General features: G+C 41.2%; 3 protein-coding genes across 4 annotated transcripts; 1 reads left to right on the plus strand and 2 right to left on the minus strand.

The window, feature by feature from the left end:
- Positions 1-4,211: 4,211 nt before the first annotated feature.
- On the minus strand, positions 4,212-8,858 carry LOC5520880 (D(1B) dopamine receptor). Its single transcript, XM_032365912.2, has one exon. It carries the CDS (start codon positions 6,216-6,218, stop codon positions 5,247-5,249), a length of 972 nt encoding a protein of 323 aa, XP_032221803.1. The 5' UTR covers positions 6,219-8,858; the 3' UTR covers positions 4,212-5,246.
- Positions 8,859-12,059: 3,201 nt separating this feature from the next.
- On the plus strand, positions 12,060-14,017 carry LOC5520783 (5-hydroxytryptamine receptor 1A-beta). The gene has a single exon (XM_001640550.3). It carries the CDS (start codon positions 12,742-12,744, stop codon positions 13,747-13,749), a length of 1,008 nt encoding a protein of 335 aa, XP_001640600.1. The 5' UTR covers positions 12,060-12,741; the 3' UTR covers positions 13,750-14,017.
- A 318-nt stretch (positions 14,018-14,335) lies between these two features.
- On the minus strand, positions 14,336-19,729 carry LOC5520784. 2 transcript variants are annotated; one of them, XM_048730609.1, is made up of 5 exons: positions 19,102-19,728; positions 17,965-18,090; positions 17,219-17,359; positions 16,012-16,499; positions 14,336-15,298 (listed from the first exon to the last, which is right to left on the minus strand). In XM_048730609.1, the coding sequence occupies exons 1-5, from the start codon at positions 19,661-19,663 to the stop codon at positions 15,050-15,052; spliced, it is 1,566 nt and encodes a 521-aa protein (XP_048586566.1). In that variant the 5' UTR covers positions 19,664-19,728; the 3' UTR covers positions 14,336-15,049. The 2 variants fall into 2 exon arrangements, with proteins under 2 accessions (XP_048586566.1, XP_032221802.2); XM_032365911.2 differs by lacking the exon at positions 17,965-18,090 and having other exon boundaries at positions 19,102-19,729.
- Positions 19,730-20,134: the final 405 nt, after the last annotated feature.

Here is a 20,134-nt window from a genome sequence, read left to right on the forward strand (position 1 = left end):
AATTTTGTCTTTTTTGGTAAGAAATGTTTCTGAGTTCAAGCATTTGTTTACGAATTGGTCAGAAATCAAGATTGATATTTTGACAATAGAGTCAATTCTATTACATTGCTTATATGCGCTTTTGAAGGTTGTCTATGCCTTGAAGGAATCCATCAGTACCCGTGTCTGGTGATTTTTAGTTTGCATTTCTGACGTTTTATAGTTGGGCCTATATTTTACGGGCGTCTGAGGAAGTTATAGTAATGGAAGTGTTAAGCTTGTGGGTACTTGTCACGGACGGTAGAGGGGTTAATGGGTTAAACGTCAGTCTTAGGTAATAATAATGTAAGAGTGATTTTGTTTTCTCGGGCTAAAACCGAGTATCGTTACTTGTTCTCACTGAGAAATTTGTTACATGACTCTTTAAACACAAATATTTGATTTTTCCATACACTCTTTTTTATGAGAACGTATAATTTTCAGTTGAGGCTGGGCCGTTTTTATTTTTGGAGCATTTTAAGGCTGAAGATGTTCTAAACGATGTTTCAATTTTAGTGCTTATAAAATATAGTACCCAATGAATTATTAGGAGGAGAATTACTCAAATGATCAATAGCAATATAATATTTAAGGTTGGTTGAACACACAAGACTAAAGAAGCAATATGTTGCTGCTATCTGAGCCTCGGCATGTTCTTAAAATTTGGTGAAATCTCAGCCAGGACGTTCTTAAAAAAAAAATTAAAAAAAAATAATCAAAAATTATTAAAAAGAGTGTATCCTTTCTCGTTTCCTCTATGCCCTTTAAGTCCCTTTCTACCAGATATGGTGCTAAATGGATATATGAAGCACGCTCATGAACAAAAAGGACATTTCACAGTTCATTAATATTAATCAGTTATTATTATTTAGTATAGCTGGCTTTACTTGAGAGTTTTCTTGTGATCCGAATCACACTTCACGACTAAATTCAAATAAAATGTAATGGTAAACAGGGGCGTAGCCAGGGGGTGGCCTAGGGGCCCGGCCCCCCTTCTAGCAGCCCAAAATACAGAAGTGTATGAGACTTTATCTAAAATACAGGAGAAAATGCCTTGAAAGGGCCTTTTGGGGCCCCTCCTGTTTAAAATCCTGGCTACGCCGTTGTTAAAAGTGGGAAAGCCGGTGTTTGCATTTCTTTCTTATTTTCTTTTCCGAACACGCCATCGCTTAATGGTCCGTTGCTAGAAGCACGAGACGCGGGCGCGTGGCATATTCTCGGCCGTGTCCACACCGTGTTAACAGTGCTACACACTTTCACACACAATCAATACACGCGTGAAGCAGTCCATATCATCTAGTGCCGATAAAATCTTAACTTAAAAAATTGGTCACAGGAAAGAAAAAAGTCAGTCGTAAGTGAAGCGCATGGAGATTTTTTTTAATGATTGCCATACAAAACAATAGTTATATTTGCATTTAAATGGCGGTAAAATTTTCAGATGATACAAACGACGGTTATTGTTATCCGCCTAATTATTGTTTGTGTTTGTGTGTGTGTGTGGTAATTTTATGTCTTCGCAATGATAGGAATATCGCAAACAATAATAAGAAATAGAAAAGTGATTGTTTTTTTTAAATTCTCTCCGTTTATACACCGCTTTAGTCATTTCACAAATGCTCTTTTCCTTTACACCGGATTCATTAAAAAATAAAACTATTTTTTTCTTAAAAATATCGATTTTGGATTGCAAGAGAACACGATTCTGCCCTTGTAAGCAACTCTTATCTTGTTTTAAATGATTGGATTTCCAAGATTATTCGATGTTACTCTAGATGCACTTTGATATAGCATCAGCGAGAAAATATTCGAACACAACTTTGACATCAGTTTGATAGTAGCTACATAGTCGCAAAAGACACTTTGTCAATAAAGAGGAAACGTTGATAATTGCTATCATCCGTTGAGACCGGAGCTATTTTCTATTTTCTTACCCAATTACGAAGATAAAAAAATACACCTTTTACTTGATCTATTTTTGCTCATTTTGATAGGACTATTTGCTGCAAATAACTAAAAAAACTGCAATAAGCAATCACCGACGGCGTTTGTTTGTCAGGACGTAAATTAAAGACAGCCGTAAGCACTTCGATACTTGACAAGTTTTAACTTTAAGTGAAATATATTAATCTCAGACGAAAGTCGCCATGGTACTCTTAAGTGGTCTCTCCACGAGCAGAATGATTTGAATCGTGTTGCCACTTAGCGTAACAAGCGTAAAATGAAATCTTGAGAAATGGACGAAATTCTTGCTGCATATGATCTTGTTTGTTGAGAGGGCTACGAATCATTTAAAACCGACAAACGCACCGGCGGAATTGGCGTATTTAAATACCCCACTGGGATTAACTGAAATTCTCAAAACTTCTCCTGCACAGGGTTTCTGCATCAAACTGTGAATATTGATTTGAATTACGTTTCGAGCAGATTGCTACGCGGGGAGTGGCGGATACCTATTTAATTGTTTTTCTCAGATGGTTGCGCGCTCGCGCGTGCGATAACCTTGGAGAATTACGAGATTGCTTTCAAAGATTAGCTTTCTCCATGATTATGTAACTCCTACGACTTCCCACTCCATAAAAATATCAAAGATTTCATTTTTAGACTATTTTAATCGGTGCCTGAAATAAAACATATTTTGGGTTTGTTCCAATCCTTCCAGCGTGGCTATTTTGTTCTTTGGGCGTTGGCTGTCAGACATGTCACTTGCATTTTGCTACTCGTTTGATCATAGCAAGGGATTAAGATAACTGCCCTTAAACGATGACAATGAAAAAAAATGACTCGCATGAAAAAGACCAAAAAACCAAGCATTATATATTAATGCCTTGCCCGACCTTCCCTAATGCCACGATACGATGACTTTGCAGTATCGTAAGAAGGTTTAATTCAGAAATGTACATTTTTAAGCTGCAGTGGAAATTTCACTTTTTCATGTGCGAATATTGTATATATATGGACATATAGTTTGCATTTTTCAAGAAGAAAGGTGACGTTATTGTTTGTCATATTATTGTTTTATTATTTAATTTTGTGCTCCCTAATTCGTTTCCCCGATGGCGCACTCTGATGAAAAGTTTCTAAATTGTGTCTAGTTTTTGATTGCCAAGTTTCAGTTCGATCGAATAAATCCTGATACAGATTGAGCGTATTTTGTGAGTCTATGTGTCTTTGTCTCGAGTTGAATCCAGGCAATTAATTGCATTTCTTCGCCACATTCCTGGCGAACTTACTCAAACGCTCGTGGTGTTTACATCTTGTCAAGTAGGAAGATTTTATGTTGTTTTGTTATACACATTTTTTATATTTTTTAACTTTCTTAAAACAAGCGTGCGAGTGCCTCTTTAACTAAAAAGAGTATCAGAATCTATAGCGTCTCTCCGTTGATATACCTGTAATAGTTATCTTCAATGTCTCTGGAATTGATTGTTAACTAATTATCTTTGCGCACATATGTTTGTTCCCAGCAATTTTGCGGCGTGTATATTTTGCGTTTCCCTCTGGGCCCAACACCATTAAACTACAGCAACTGGATAAATTCTACAATACTCACTCTCGCTGGCGCCTGTACATCGCCATTCACTACTGCACAAAATAAATAATTATATGTCGTTTCTGTTGGCGCCTTCACTACCCCATACACTACCAAAACTAAGCGTTTCTCGTTTCCGCTGGAACACTTAGGGAACCTAGTACTTCTGCATACTACAAAATACCCTTCTTACTTTTGTCTTGCGCGCGCAGAACGCATAGATGGTAAGGACACAGGCGAAAAATATCAGTCGTTTTCGATTATTCAGTGCAAGGTTTAGAGCAATCGCAAGAATTCTGTTTATTATTACTTGCTCGAGGTTTTCACTCGTGTCGCACTTGCGTTTGCTCTTGCAGCCAGGCGAAAAAAAAATTTAACCCTCGCTACGTAGCCTGCAAAGACTAAGCGTTGGGGCCCTCTTATGTCTACGTAGCCTGCGAAGACTTAGCGTTGGGGCCCTCTTATGTCTACGTAGCCTGCGAAGACTAAGCGTTGGGGCCCTTTTATGTCTACGAAGCCTGCGAAGACTAAGCGTTGGGGCCCTTTTATGTCTACGAAGCCTGCAAAGACTTAGCGTTGGGGCCCTCTTATGTCTACGTAGCCTGCGAAGACTAAGCGTTGGGGCCCTCTTATGTCTACGTAGCCTGCAAAGACTAAGCGTTGGGGCCCTTTTATGTCTACGAAGCCTGCGAAGACTTAGCGTTGGGGCCCTCTTATGTCTACGTAGCCTGCGAAGACTAAGCGTTGGGGCCCTCTTATGTTTACGTAGCCTGCAAAGACTAAGCGTTGGGGCCCTCTTATGTCTACGTAGCCTGCGAAGACTTAGCGTTGGGGCCCTCTTATGTCTACGTAGCCTGCGAAGACTAAGCGTTGGGGCCCTTTTATGTCTACGAAGCCTGCGAAGACTAAGCGTTGGGGCCCTTTTATGTCTACGAAGCCTGCAAAGACTTAGCGTTGGGGCCCTCTTATGTCTACGTAGCCTGCGAAGACTAAGCGTTGGGGCCCTCTTATGTCTACGTAGCCTGCGAAGACTAAGCGTTGGGGCCCTTTTATGTCTACGAAGCCTGCGAAGACTTAGCGTTGGGGCCCTCTTATGTCTACGTAGCCTGCGAAGACTAAGCGTTGGGGCCCTCTTATGTCTACGTAGCTTGCGAAGACTAAGCGTTGGGGCCCTCTTATGTCTACGTAGCCTGCGAAGACTTAGCGTTGGGGCCCTCTTATGTCTACGTAGCTTGCGAAGACTTAGCGTTGGGGCCCTCTTATGTCTACGTAGCTTGCGAAGACTAAGCGTTGGGGCCCTCTTATGTCTACGTAGCTTGCGAAGACTAAGCGTTGGGGCCCTCTTATGTCTACGTAGCTTGCGAAGACTAAGCGTTGGGGCCCTCTTATGTCTACGTAGCTTGCGAAGACTAAGCGTTGCCCGCCATGGCGTCCTATGTAGCCTGTAGACTCAGCGTTACCCCCATACCGTGCTACGTATCCTTCGTAGACTTAGCGTTACGCCCCTATAGCGTCCTACGTAGCCTTCGAAGACTTAGCGTTTGAAGACTCCGCGATACCCCCATGGCGTCCTACGTAGTCTGTGGAGACATAGCATTACCCGTCATATCGTCCTACGTAGTCTGTGGAGACATAGCATTACCCGTCATATCGTCCTACGAAGCCTGTGGAGACTCAGTGTTTCCCCTGCGGCGTCCTACGAAGCCTGTGTAGACTCACAGTTACCCGCCGTACTCATAGCCATCTCTTCCTCCCTTGCCGGGCGACGTAAGCCAAGCCAGCAAATTCTACGCGCAAAACTTGCAAACGTGTGTCGTATCTCAGAGTCCCTGAGTGTGTATACTAACGGGTTAGAAGCACTGTTGCTATAGTGCAGCCACTTGACGAACGTCAGGAAAGTCGGACTCAGTAGCACCTGGTTACACGAGGCGTTGCAGAATGGCGAAATGAGATTCATGAAAAAGAAAGGCATCCACGAGATACAAAACAGTGCAGTGATTACTACAAGTGTCAGCGCTGTTTTTGTCTCTCTTTTGATGTTTCTCCGGATTTCAAGGAGTCCGTTGGAGCATTCCTGGCGAGGTCTCGGCACATTACGTACAAGGGACTTAGCGACGCGGAAGATACTTACGTTTACAATAGTTATAACCACTGCGGGCGCAAACAAACCGGATACTATTAGGAACACGGAGTAGACTTGCAATCCCATGAATCCATCTTTACCTTTGATGTAATAACCAGGCCAAAGCGCAGAAATCACTAAAGCCATGAGCCATGCAAGAGCGATGGAGACGAGGTAGAAACGTCGAGTCAGTGTCGTGTAGTAAAACGGTCTACAAATGGCAATCCAGCGTTCGAAGGTCACCGCTGTCAAATGGAAGATTGATGCAAGTGCGCTGAATATATCAAACAAGCCATAGAAATTCACTAATGCCGGGTAGGGGAAATAAGCGTGATAAGAGAACGAGAAGTAAATCCACAATGGAAGCGAGACACTTCCCACGAGAAGATCCGAAACGGCAAGGCTTACGAGAAATTTGTACGTCGACGTGCGTAGACGAGGATTTGAACGAAACGCGAAGATCACCAAAAGATTCCCCCCGATAATCAACAGCAGAAGACTCAGAAGGAAGGAGAGATGAAGGTAGTCCAACAGTGACTTCGCCATTACGTGAACAGTAAACAAAGAACTTAAATATTACAGGTAAATCCACTGCTTGATTAATGCATCATAACACCAGACCCAGTGTGTGTATCAGATGCTCAATCAACACACGTAATAAGATACGAAGAAGCCTAATTTGTAAATCCCCTTTTAGATAAACTAAAGCTTTAGCATTATATGTAGGTTGACAGGGACTTCCTTGAAGGCTATATGACTCACACAAACCGTCCTTCAGATAATCCGAGGGAGCCGCGTGAGACTCGTCACTGGACGCTATCACCTGTTACAACGAACCTTTGAACATTTGAGCCACGGAACCTCTTCTTCAAATACACCTTTTAATTGGTTGATTGCGCGCGAAGCCCTCGCTGATTGGTTCAGTTGGGGCTTGTTATTAATGGTACGCTGTGGTGAAGATCGTTTTCTACTACTCTTGGTTTGACATCAAGCATGCGTTCCAATTAAGATTCTCTTGCAGGTGTATGTCGAGAAACGCCAAACTTTTGACAACTCCCAAAATAATCTTTCCTTGATAGTGTCTGACAGTGCGTAATCGTATCTAGCAGCTTAGAAATAATATAGAAATACTTATTATAAGTGTCATTACCCTAACAAAAAGCCCACGATAGAGCGTAAGAGCCGGCGTATTCTGAGTACGAAGGCGAGAGACGTTACCATTAAACATGAGTCTAGCTCTCCTGGGCAGTTATTGTTTCGAAAAACCAGTGAGATAGCAAACTTTTTTCCGCTTTAAGGCACTTCCCTCGTGACTCATTAAAGCCGATAGAAGACAAGGATATAGATGGTGCATCTGATTGGAAGGAATTGCTCCATATCAGCGTATCTCCTAGTCCATTAGACCAAAATTCTTATTATTCATATCTGCACAGTTTGAATTTTCTCTCGCGAAATCAGTATTTTGGGGATTTTGCTGCCCTAAAACCAGAGAAAAGTGAATCATATTTATCGGCTTTTTAAAACGTTTAGCCTACAGCTGAAGTTAAATAATTTAACGGCGCTTGCAAACTTAAATCAGGTTAGTTCCTAAGCAATTTAGCAAGTACCTTTTTGCCGGTGTTCGGCTCCTGAGGGAATATTGGTGTTTCTATGATCGTCTTCCGACTGATCACATTTACACAAAGTATTAGGGTAATCTTCTGAAGCCAAATAGAGTCGGAAAGAGTTACCTACGCACGCTTTTACTAGGGTTGTCACTTTTTGACTTAAAGAACCGTAAGCAAAAAAAATATAATGTAATTATAAGACGCATTCAAAAAATTATTTTATCCATTAGTCTTTCGTCTCCTTGGTAATGAGATGTTGTGAGCTTTTAGCTTTTTTACATCTAGCAGGTAACCAAAGTGAGCCGCAACATTCGTAATGTCATCATAGAGCGTTAGCGTTTAATTTTTGTCCTCATCATACACAACCGCCGCGCAAAGCTTTTAGAAAAAAAAGGAGTTTCTCACGAACACATATTTAGCCTTGTTTCTGATGATTATGTGGCCGCAAATAACATATAGATGATTGTAATCGTAACGGAACATTGCCCCGAGGATCAAGCACTCTTCAATTATACCTCGCATAAACAACTCGCACCGAGCCTGTTATCGCACAAATATGATGATTTGAATAAAGATAGTGGTTCGCAAACGTGTTACAAGACGCAGGGGATGAAAGAAGGGGAAAGTTTGAATGACAAATAAGGTTTATATTCTTAATACTCTAACGCTCTTTAGTCCCCATAAGTATATTTTGATATTTCGTAATAGCTGCAATAAAATGATGACATATAATTTTAAATGTCTTGTTACGAAATAAGTCTGGACTGCTGAGAGAATAAGCTTTTTTCCAGTCGCAGAGCAGTCGCAGTCGTATCTTTGGTATAATAAGGGCGACACACTTAAATTTGATGACTGGTTCTTGATGATTGGTCAAAATGTTGATCACGTGTTATGAAGAGAATTCTCAGATACACTGCTAATCGCTTGTAGTGTTATTTAGTATACATAATATGCCGAAGGAATTGTGTGCTTGAAATAGCGCCGGTAAAGGATGTGTTCTCGTGAGAATGTTCCTGAAAATACAGCCGTTTTTTTACCATAATAGTTATAGATAAAGAGGCGATGAGGGAGGAAAACCAATGCTCGTTACTCTATCCACATACAAACACACCAGTATTTCTCCATAGAATCAAGTCAAAATGTGTCTTAAACCAACATTCTATGTAATTTTCAATTATCTAAGCCAGCGTGCTGTTTTTTTCACAAGCTTAATATCAAGTAATGAAAATAATAATAAAAATCAACGATGGTGTTACCTTACCGTGTTTTTTCCTTCCAATCCACCCACTCGATCTTTTAAACGCCACTATTTGGGCTATTTGTCAAACCGCACACTAATGGTTGGCTAACCTGAAGTTGTAATTATAAACTTCCCTATAATGGTTGAGCTGAGTGTCTTACAAAGCCAATACAAGTCGGTCTTTGCAAAGGTATAAAAAGACGTTGAAACTCAAAAATGTTATGTCTTTTTTTTAAGAATATAAGCAATGTGAAATGTGCGTCTCTCTCCTTTTTAGAGTCTGATAAACTGATAAAATCTGTGCGGCATCTCTGGCTCTGGTTTTTCTAAGAGCCCCCGGATAGTCATGATTGGTTGAGGTTCTGAGTGAGTGGGGGGTGGGGGGGGGGGGGGGGGGGGTGGTGTAGTTATATAGAATGCGAACACACCTGTACCTCCCCCATAGGTATTGTCCCCTCAATAAGCCTCCACAGCGAGCGCGATGGACTGAGGGATGGACAGGGCGCGCCTTGGAAAAGGACAAGAAACCGGTTTTCGCATTTGCAAGCTAACTGCAAAGAAAATTCTATCAAAACTCTATAGTAAAACAGTCTATAGTCCTGTCCAGAGTACTGTCCAAAGTCCAGAGACCTGTCCAGAGACCTGTCCAGAGTCCAGTCCAGAATCCAGTCAAGAGTCCTGTCCAGAGTCCAGTCCAGAATCATGTCCATGGTCCTGTCCAGAGTTCTGTCCATATTTCTGTCCAGAGTCTTGTCCAGAGTTGAATAAAGTCCAGAGACCATTCCAGAGTCCAGTCCAGAGTCCATTCCAGAGTCCTGTCCAGAGTCCTGTTTAGAGTCCTATCCAGAGTCTTGTCCAGAGTTATGTCCAGATTCTTGTCCAGAGTTCAGGAGTCCAGTCTAGAGTCCAGTCCAGAGTACTGTCCAGAGTACTGTCCAGAGTACTGTCCAGAGCTCAGGAGTCCAGTCCAGAGTCCTGTCCAGAGTACTGTCCAGAGTCCAGTCCAGAGTCCAGTCCAGAGTTCAGGAGTCCAGTCCAGAGTCCAGTCCAGAGTCCAGTCCAGAGTCCAGTCCAGAGAACTGTCCAGAGTTCAGGAGTCCAGAGTCCAGTCCAGAGTCCTGTCCAGAGTCCTGTCCAGAGTACTGTCCGGAGTCCAGTCCAGAGTACTGTCCAGAGTTCAGGAGCCCAGTCCAGAGTCTTGTCCAGAGTTCAGGAGTCCAATCCAGAGTCCTTTCTCGGTTTTATGATATGCCTTCTTGTGTGTATGCAGACGATTTCTTGCGAAGTTGCGCACACATACTCAATGATCCATGCTACTGCGCCTCTACCTGCAAGGACCCAGACCGCAATGAATGCTGGCTCTGCAAGAATATCCGTATACTATCTGAAACAAATAATGAAAAATAATTTTAATTTAGTTGTGATTATCAACAGTAAGTAAGGTATAAAGATGTTAAAAGTTGTTAGTTTAGTCAGTGTTTATTATATCAGTCATTTTCAAGTTGAGGTGGTGTATAGTAACGATTAGTTAGTGTTAAATAACGCTAGTTCATGCAATCAGGGCGATTTTATGGAAAAAAATATGGTTAAAAAATGTTGTTGTTCTTTCATACAAAATGTCGCCAGTTTTTTTTTTTTTTTGCGCGGGGCTTTGAAGGTTTCCATAAGGTTTCATAAGTGGATCAATTAGCAATGTCTATTTATTGACAGACAGACACATCGACATAAAAACCCTGTCACCATCCCCTACAACAGCATAAAACAAAACATTTCCCATAGCGTTCCGTGGTATGTATTCTTAACACCGTTTTTGTCAGCTCGTGTTCAAAATGTTTAGGAGTCGTAAGCATGACCCTTCGACTTTGGGGCACAATGAGAGAACTGGGGCAAGTGCATGGAGATGAGGCTCTGGGTTAATCGATCCCTGGGGTGGTCACATGGATATGCGAACCAAAACGCATGCGCTGATATACTACGTTAAAACCTTACCCATATATAAGAACACACCCGACACATTAACAGAAGCACAAAAGATTCCTTGGGCAAATTGTTTTTAGCTATGTAGTAATAGCAATAAACAACCTGGCAACCAACATTTGGTGATGCAGTTTCCTCACATACCAATATAGATTCCACAATTCCATGAAGAATCCTACAGCTGCTATTCTGAAACAAAAAGACTATACCCCGAAGGGGGAAGTCCTTCCCATGTCGACCTGATAGGGATGCTCGTCGTATTTTTAGGGGTTAAAATCAGGCCTCATCAGAAAATTTTTAGGGGGTATCTAAAAGAGAACAGGCTTGTCTGTTAGAAATGGTATTATTTAGGGTTCGCAGAAAGAGGCACTTCCTACATGCCAAAATATTCTTAATTATCTAATACTTCCGACTTGTAAACAAAATACTTTGGCAATTTGTCATTCGAGACTTTGTTATACAATGGGATACTTTTATGTATTTTGGTATTTTTTAGGGGATTTTTGCTTCTGGTGTATTTTCTAGGGTAGCAATTTCTGTTGTGTAGGTATTTCTAGGGGTATTTTTCGCATTCCCCGTAGAGCGTCCCTATGATCACTTCTACCCCCCACCCCCTCCCCCCGGAACCAGCTGTTCATATCGGTTACCCTATCAGATGATGAGATGGAAAAACAGGAAGTCTGGCCCACAACTTGCCAGCCTGCCACAGGCGAAAGCTTGTTTGAACTTGCAAGGAAAAGTGCTCTAAGCTTGTAACACGATGTATGTATTATGGACATTATAAGAAAACACCATTCACAAAGTTAAATATACTACTCAAAGAATTAATTATCTTTTGTTTAGTCAGAACTAACATGTCATTTGAGATTTTTCCCGCTTCGCTTTCGAGTTTTTTTTTTGTCTAAAAACTTCAGATTTTTTTATAACTGGGCCTGATAATGTTAACATTATTTGAAGTTTATCACAGATTATTTCTCAATATTAGTGCCAAATGGACAATGTACTTTAATAAATAATATTAGAGCCATCAGGGAAAATTTTGCTATTTTTACCCTATTCAAAAATACATTCTTAATAATATATCTTTATTTGTCGTTTATCGATAATTCAGCCGGTGATGAAATTATCGAGGGTCAAATGATATTCGAATCAATAAAAAAATGCAAAAGTCCGTAATTCACTGACAAAATAAATACATTTAAAATCCGTGTACCCAAATGTCAAAAGCAAGTAATTAATAGAGAACATTGGGACAACTGTTATCGGAATATACGGAGCGTTTTCAAATTTCAATAGATTGAAAAGGTTGTATCCCTGTGCCCGTCCCTTCTTGTGAACTTGTGGGCTGGTTTAGTATTCCTTATCTCACTTTGGTTTCCATTGATGCCGCTTTAAACATATTTTGAAAATACAAAAGGAATCAAAAAGATTTGTAGCGAATGTTGATTCAAGTGGTAGCTTCTGAGGTTTTTCTCACAAAAAGCAAACACGTTATGTCTAGTGATTGTTGTGAAGGAAATCCCTACAAACACAAAACAAACAGTTGCACGCATCGTACGCTGTGTTCAATAAAACATAGTTTAAACACCATGATTTATTGGAAAAAAAAAAAACGCTGATTTAATGGCGTTTTTATTGTGGAGTTTTGACCGCCGAGGAAGCTTTACTTCCGACGAGAAATCAAGTCAGCGGTTACCAAGTGTCCGTTTAAAGCAGTGTATTAGCGCGCGCTGGCGGTGTAAAAGATTGAACCATTTTAGGCTGACATGCGGGAACAGCTGCTCTGTTAAGAAAATAGATGAATATGCGTGTACTTAGAGAGCAAAAACCTTGTTAGGCATATTACCTTTCGCTTTTGCGCACCGTGTTGTTCAAAGATCAAGGTTCGCCCAATTGTGATTTAAAAGGGTCGAGATATAAACAGTGATTAATCCCGCCAGCGCTTTTTGAATGAATTATTTCCTCGAGTTGGCCGTTTTAGATAACCGTCATTACGAGTAACGATTGCGAAGTTTACGTCTTAGTTGGATTCAGCTTGGAAAAAATACTTGTTGATTTGGCAGTGCGGTGGCAGCCCACTTCTAACTTCCTTGGTAACGATCGATAAGAAAAAGAGCGACTCGTTCTTTGTGGGTGAGAGTCCGTCGGAGATCCTGTAATCCAGAGATCGGTAATTACCGTCATATTAAAGTTACGCAAGCTGCCGTGAAGATCGCTGTTGGTAGAGTGAGAGAGAGGCTAGAAAATGGGAGCCACCAAGACCTACTTAGCACTAAACTCAACAAATCGTACGACTGATTTTACTCTGCCAAGCCACGGAGTTGAAGACTGCGTGCGAGTTGGTTTCTCGGTTGTTATCATGATTATCATCCTCACGGGTAATTTACTGGTCATTGCCGCGTACCGCGAGAACCGTCGCTTACAGACTGGCACATACATTCTGCTCATTAGCTTAGCCTTTTGTGATTTTCTTGTTGGGAGCGTTTCTGTGCCGTTATGGATCTACATATCTCTTCAAGAATGGACGGTCAATGAGGGAGTTGACTTGTTCTTTGTTAGTTTCGACTACGTCACTGCGCTCTCCTCAGCGCTGCATTTAACAGTGATCGCCTTAGAGCGTTGGGTCGCCATTTCCCGACCGTTCTATCACCAGACTCTCACGCGTTTTTACTACATCCTCGCGCTTCTGTATATCTGGATCATGGCGTTTGTTGTCAGTGGCTGTTACTTCATAGGGTGGGCAATCAAACGTGCAGAGTTCTACGTCGTTGCGCTGTTTTGCGTCGGTTTTCTTATCCCTTTTCTGGTGATTCTCTTAGTGAACATATCAATTTTCGGCGTCGCAAAGAGACTCATCCGCGAGCTTCCCACAACTACCATGTCACACGACCAGAAAACTAAACTCCAGAAAGAGCGTAAGACGGCGATCACTCTTGGGATTATCACCGCGCTATTCTTCTTCGAGCTCCTCCCGACCTATATCATCGCATTAGTGGGTGAGTTCTGTCAGCCCTGTTTCGTCAAGCTTGGCTGGCAAAACATCACACGCGTGTTTAATTTCGCCAAGTGGTTGCAGTATAGCAACAGTGCGGTGAACCCGTTCGTGTACGCATTCAGAGATGTTGAGATGAGGAGGGCGTTCAAGCAGCTTGCGCGACGACTGATGTGCCGACGACCAAGGACCATAGGACAGTCAAGAAATATGTCAGTCAACACATCTGTGGGGCGTAGTGCTGAACAGAACTTAGAGTAGTGCCGAAGTAGTTCAGCTAGACCCAGTATGCGACCCGGGGCGCCATTTCATCAAATAACATAATTCGCATTGAAAAGACTCTAGGATTTAGCTCTTCTGAAGTGACGATCGAGAGACATCTCGGGACAAGGAGGACTTTATACTTACAGAAACCGAATACAACTATAAAGACTGCTGCTTTACGACGAAACCCGCGTAGCCTTTGAATTTAAGCATTATTATACTAAATGAATACAAATAAGAATAAATGTTTATACTCGAAAACAGAGTAGCTAGCATCGTCTTGATGTCCCGCGGGAAAGGGGGGATTTCCGGTGTCAGGAGAAATACAATAATACCACACCAGTAGCAAAGATTACTGTGAGTATACTGGTATACCCCTATACTGTCCCGCGAGGGAGGGGATTTCCCATGTTTTTTAGGCCGCGCGAGCAATTGTTGCGCTGCAAGATAGCAGTCTCCTTTGTAGCCGCTCGTGTCACGCAACGCTGGCGGGGAACTTTGCGTGACTCCGACACGAGAGCCCTGAAAGGAGACTAAAGAAATAGTAGTATTGGTCTCTATTTTTCGGAACATTGCGATGAAATTTTCTGATCGAACGTGTTTTTTTATTACATAAACATTGTGTCTGCTATGCTTTTATACTGACTATTTAATTTTGCCCTAATGCACTGCATTTAACTGCCTTAATAGTTAGATAGCTAATTGTTATGCAGCATTTGAATCTAAAACGGTTCAAAAGGTTTGTGATGGTGACGTTTTCGAAGTATCACCTGTTCTCTGCTTATTTGGACAAGCATTAGTAAGTGATAATGGTTTCAGTTCAACTCAGCAAAAAGGACAAGTTGTGTACATTTAAGTGAAATGTGTACTTAATGAACGAATAATTCATGAAACACATACGAATTTTGTTTTTGTCAACGTCAAGACTTTTTCTGTACAATTATTAATGGTCTATACCTCAATCAGCATTAATAAACAGTAATCTAATAACTAAAAAAATTTGAAAGAAAGAGGAAGTGAAAATGGATGTTATCTCACTGTATATGAAAATATAATACACAAATTACTTGAATGAATTACACAAATGACCCAAATGATATTACACAAATTCTGATAATTATTACACAGTCCCTTAAAAAAAGGTTCTTGTATAAATTAAGAGCGCATGTAGTATAAGGTCACCCTGTGTGGCGCGTGTGGGATCACGGGTTATTTTGTAGCACCACCAACTAGACAAACCTCCAAATCGTCTTCTCGGCACGAAATACATGATGGTAGCGGTAAAATATTGTTAATGTCAGTGAAATTCGTAATTTTCTATAGAGATAGGAAGTGGGACCTGGTCCTGGAGGTATTCTTGTAGGATATCTTCTAGCGGCTTCAACAGGTAGTATTTAAAGTGTACGATGTCATGTTCCTTATAAAATTCGACGTCAGGGCCCCCGGTGCCTTGTGGGTAGCTGCGAGTAAGCGGGAAGACATCAAAGACCTCAAGGTCTGCTGCGCATGCGCGCGACGTGGAGATAGGGTTGAAAACTTGAACTCTCTGAAATGGGAAACATAGATTGGTCAAGTGGGGTGGTTTAAATCTTGTATGGATGTCACGTGGCATAGTTGAACATTGTAAAGATATCACGTGGGGTAGTTTAACATTGTTAACATGTCACTTGGGATAGTTGAACCTTGTGAAGTGGGATAGTTGAAAAGAAGTCGAGTTGAATATTTCAACCTTGCAAGAAAAGATGAAAGGTAACATTTAGGTATATGATGTTTTTGAATGTCAATTTTTTTATCAAAGGTGGAATCTTTATTAGTCTCTACCAGCCGCCATTTTGTCATCCTAACAAAGTTCCAATTGCAAGAAAGCATCAATTTCATTCGATATTTTCATTTCGAATTCGGTAAATGAGTATAAAATTTGCTTTTTAGATTTTTATTTCGATATTTCTTTTTATAATTTCTCCTCTATTGAATATAAACAAACTCTGGGTACGCAGACTGACGTATACCGCATTCACACCAGCACTTAAATCTCAATCTTCCAAGAGTGGACAGAACCAAGAACAAAACTGAATAAACCGTGCTGTTCATGTCACTAAGTGATCATTGAGCTAGTAAGGATTCAACACATACAATGAGAAACTTGGTAGGTTATCAGGCAAAATAATAAAACTAAAAAAAAAAAACTAAAAATGGTTTTGGTGTGAATGCAGTATTAGGCAATTAAATGTTTATGGCGCAGAAAGCCAACCAACTCACCGGAACTGTCAAAAACCTTTTTCTGTCGATGAACAGAAACTCCTTTAAATCCTTTTCTTTACTTAGCGCAGTGGTCGTCTTCCATATAATGCGTGCACGTATGGTATTCCTTGCTCTTCCAGACTTGATCATCTTTACAACCTCGTCCATCAAATGCGTAAACGTCGCCGCACTCACATCCATTGCGTAATGTAGACCAAGGTTAAGCAACACGACGCTTTTCTCGTTCAACTCCTCACTCTCCAGCCACTCCCTCAAATCCTGGATTATGATATCGGGATTAAAGTCCAGGTTATCGTCTGGGGGTAGCTCGTTGGTGTAAGGGTAGACCCACATTTTACGAACTTTGCAGGAAGTGAAAAGTGAGGTACAGAGGGAAGAGTTCTTGATTGATTTGAACATCCGGTCCGCCTGGGAGTCACCGTAGATCAGCAAGGTGGAGTATTTGGGAGGAGCCTTGGGAGGCTTAGGCGTCTTTGATTGGCGGGCTGAGAATTGAATAAATAGGCTTAGGCGTCTTTGATTGGCGGGCTGAGAATTGAATAAATAGGCTTAGGCGTCTTTGATTGGCGGGCTGAATTGAATAAATAGGCTTAGGCGTCTTTGATTGGCGGGCTGAATTGAATAAATAGGCTTAGGTGTCTTTGATTGGCGGGCTGAGAATTGAATAAATAGGCTTAGGCGTCTTTGATTGGCGGGCTGAGAATTGAATAAATAGGCTTAGGCGTCTTTGATTGGCGGGCTGAGAATTGAATAAATAGGCTTAGGCGTCTTTGATTGGCGGGCTGAGAATTGAATAAATAGGCTTAGGCGTCTTTGATTGGCGGGCTGAGAATTGAATAAATAGGCTTAGGCGTCTTTGATTGGCGGGCTGAATTGAATAAATAGGCTTAGGTGTCTTTGATTGGCGGGCTGAGAATTGAATAAATAGGCTTAGACGTCTTTGATTGGCGGGCTAAGAAGTTTGGACGCCTTGATTTGCGTGCTTTCTTTTTTGATTGGCGAGTACTAATAGTAGGATATTGAGAAATAAGGGATTTTAGAAGGCGTCTTTGATCGGCAGGAATGAAATAAAGCTCGAACCCTTAACGACCCATAGAAATCCTCATTATTCCAGATGATCTCTCTCACCTTCATGTTGCCTGTTATAATTTAACAATCTCACTCTCTAAGAAATAAGAAATCCGTTCACAAATTTTCCACTTACGTGTCAAGTACGGCTTCCAAACTTCGTCTATCCATCTGCCATACCCGTCCCATGCCCAGAGGCAATTTGTCCCGCAAGTGACGTCATATCCGGTTGCAATCTCGGGGTGCAGTTCGGGAAGGGCGTTCAGAAGATGGGCCCCTTAAAACGAGCCAATCAGAACATTTTATGTAGGGAGTTGTTTGGCCGAATGATTAGTTGGTGCGTAATCCAAAAGAAGTCAGCTAATAATGTACTGTAATTTAACAACTAGAAGGAGGCAATGGCGCCATCACTTCTGGATTGTCTTCCCTCTGTTATGTTGATCTCGCGAAATTCGCTATTCGGGTCAGCGGCATATTAAAGATGGGGCTTCATATCGCAACAGCACGGTTGAGACTAATCGGCTAATGGTCACGTAATAATCAACACAACTAAACTATCGGTATGTCAATAGCCATTTATCCGTTTTTTTTTTTATAGCGAAAAACCGGCCTCGAGCGTTTTGTAGCCGCTGTCTTGGATTCTGAGCAAAAATTAAGAACGGGGAAGGGGGGCGGGAAAGTTTTTCATTTTGCTCAAAATCCAAGATGGCGGCTATAAAAACACCGGGCAAACGCCTACATCTGTACATTGCAGGCTAGTATGTTAACCACGTGATAGTCTTCACGACTATATTAGGAAGCGACTAAGCCTCGAACCTAGGTCTAGGCATGTTAATCACGTGATAGGCAAACCCGATCACGTGATTGGATCACGTGAATTACCTTCGCCTCTAGATAGTGGTATGTTAATTAGGATTCGCTCTCCGTCTCTGAATTTTTGCATCAAGTAGTCGGTCTTGGCGTGGCTACCCAAGCTCCCGTCTGGCTGCATCTTACCCTGTGAATTACCTGAAACACGCAAAGCACTTTACCCGGCATGCTCTACCCTGGGAATTACCTGAAACACACAAAGCGCATTACCCGGCATGCTCTACCCTGTGAATTACCTAAAACACGCAAAGCACATTACCCGGCATGCTCTACCCTGGGAATTACCTGAAACACGCAAAGCACATAACCTGGCATGCTCTACCCTGTGAATTACCTGAAACACACAAAGCGCATTACCCGGCATGCTCTACCCTGTGAATTACCTGAAACACACAAATCGCATTACCTATCATGCAGCGTGACTCTTGGCATCATAATAACAAATATACACCATTTTTGTTCATTAAGACAAAATACGCGTTCGTTAGGGCGTATCGCCGATGAATAGAGCCGCCAATCATTTGCGCAATTGCGCGAAGCGAAAAGTCATTTAAGAATTTCGCATAATTTTGAGCATTTTATTACACCATTATACACCATTAGGCATTCAAGAGAGTTTGTGTAGTGCTAGTGTGTGGGAGATGCGGGTTGTGCGTTTCTGTCCCACACGAGAGTTATGATAATGTAAAAACACAAATAACATGTAGATAAGTGATAAATAATCACACGGAAAATGGAGGAAAAGTAAAATAAAGGAATGTAAAACAAAATTAAAAATAGAACTGGTATACGAGGGGTTCGGTGTACTTCACATGTTGTAATATGCTTTTTAAGTCCTTTAGGGATCTGGTACCGAGGAATTTTAGTTTCTTTTCAAAAAATTACCCAGTGACTAAAGATGGTCACAGTCACAGTTTTTCTCTTCTAAATACAAGTCATAAAGTTTGAGAGGAACCTGCGTTACGGTAGCCTTAAAAATGAATATATTAGTTTCCTTATATGGAAGTGACCGTGTCTGGGCAAAACGACAATTTTTGGCTAAATTTTCTTGATATGAAACTAAAAGGGAATTGATTGATGGATCGAAGGCATAATGTTTCTTGTCCGGTTGTAAATTATTAGTTCGAAGGATATTTAAAATTTACTCACCAAGAACAAACCAGTTGTCGGGCGGATCTCTGTAGCCGTCACACAAGCTGTAGTCAAGAAAGATATCCACGCGATATACACCCGGCTCCATGACTAGAAACAACACTTCATACGAACCATTCCCGAGATCAAACACTGACGGAGATATAGCGGCTGGCCCGAGCAACCGAATGCGCCACGAGTCACCACCGAAAGTTTTTCGAACTCCATCCGAAGTTTTCGTACTGATAAAAAAACGGCTAAATTCTCCTGAAGGACTTAGTTGAAAATCGGAAATTTCGCTTTTTGAGGCATCTGTAGTGAGTTTCGTTTTCTCGTCACCAGTAACATGGCCTTTCCAAGAGATATCCGAATTACAAACATTAAGAATCCATTTTGTGTCCAGTCGTTGTCGTCGAATTCGACACCAGTCTTTTATGAAAGAGTCCAAACTTGGGAATGTGACTGAACTACGGGAAGATATATCGTCGGCGGTTTTGTAGTAAACAATGAAAAGAAAAACTGCGGAGAAAAAGATCCTTAGGCTATTAGAGCAATTTGAATGGAGTTTGCCAACGATCATGATTGCTACCTAAAAACCCACACACGTCCGCGAACAAGCACACTTAGATTTCACCGTTGCTTAGTGACGACTTGTGACACGGAGAAATGAGCTTTTTTGACGACGTTTCAAAAAGACAAAACAATCTAATTTGCTTAATAAGTGAATTTATTATACAGTATTTCATTGTATATATTTATAAGTTATGAGTTAAATCTGAGCTTATAAGTTTATGAGTTAAAAATGAGCTTTAACTGAAGCTCTCGCGATTACCTTTTTAAAAAGCAAAAATCTCTTTAATTAAATCAAGGAATCGCACCATATCAGATTTACGTATTGTTTTGTTGATAAAAGTTTAGGATATTAGGAACTAATAACGTTGTAAAAAGAAAAGTCAGATAAATTTTTTGTTTTGATATTAACAGATGGATTAGGAGCAGTTTTAGAGGATGGGATCGTTCCTATTTTTCCCTATTTGCGGCTTTATACTTT

The sequence above is a fragment of the Nematostella vectensis genome, chromosome 7, assembly GCF_932526225.1.
Source record: "Nematostella vectensis chromosome 7, jaNemVect1.1, whole genome shotgun sequence".
In the NCBI taxonomy this organism is placed as follows: Eukaryota; Metazoa; Cnidaria; class Anthozoa; order Actiniaria; family Edwardsiidae; genus Nematostella; species Nematostella vectensis.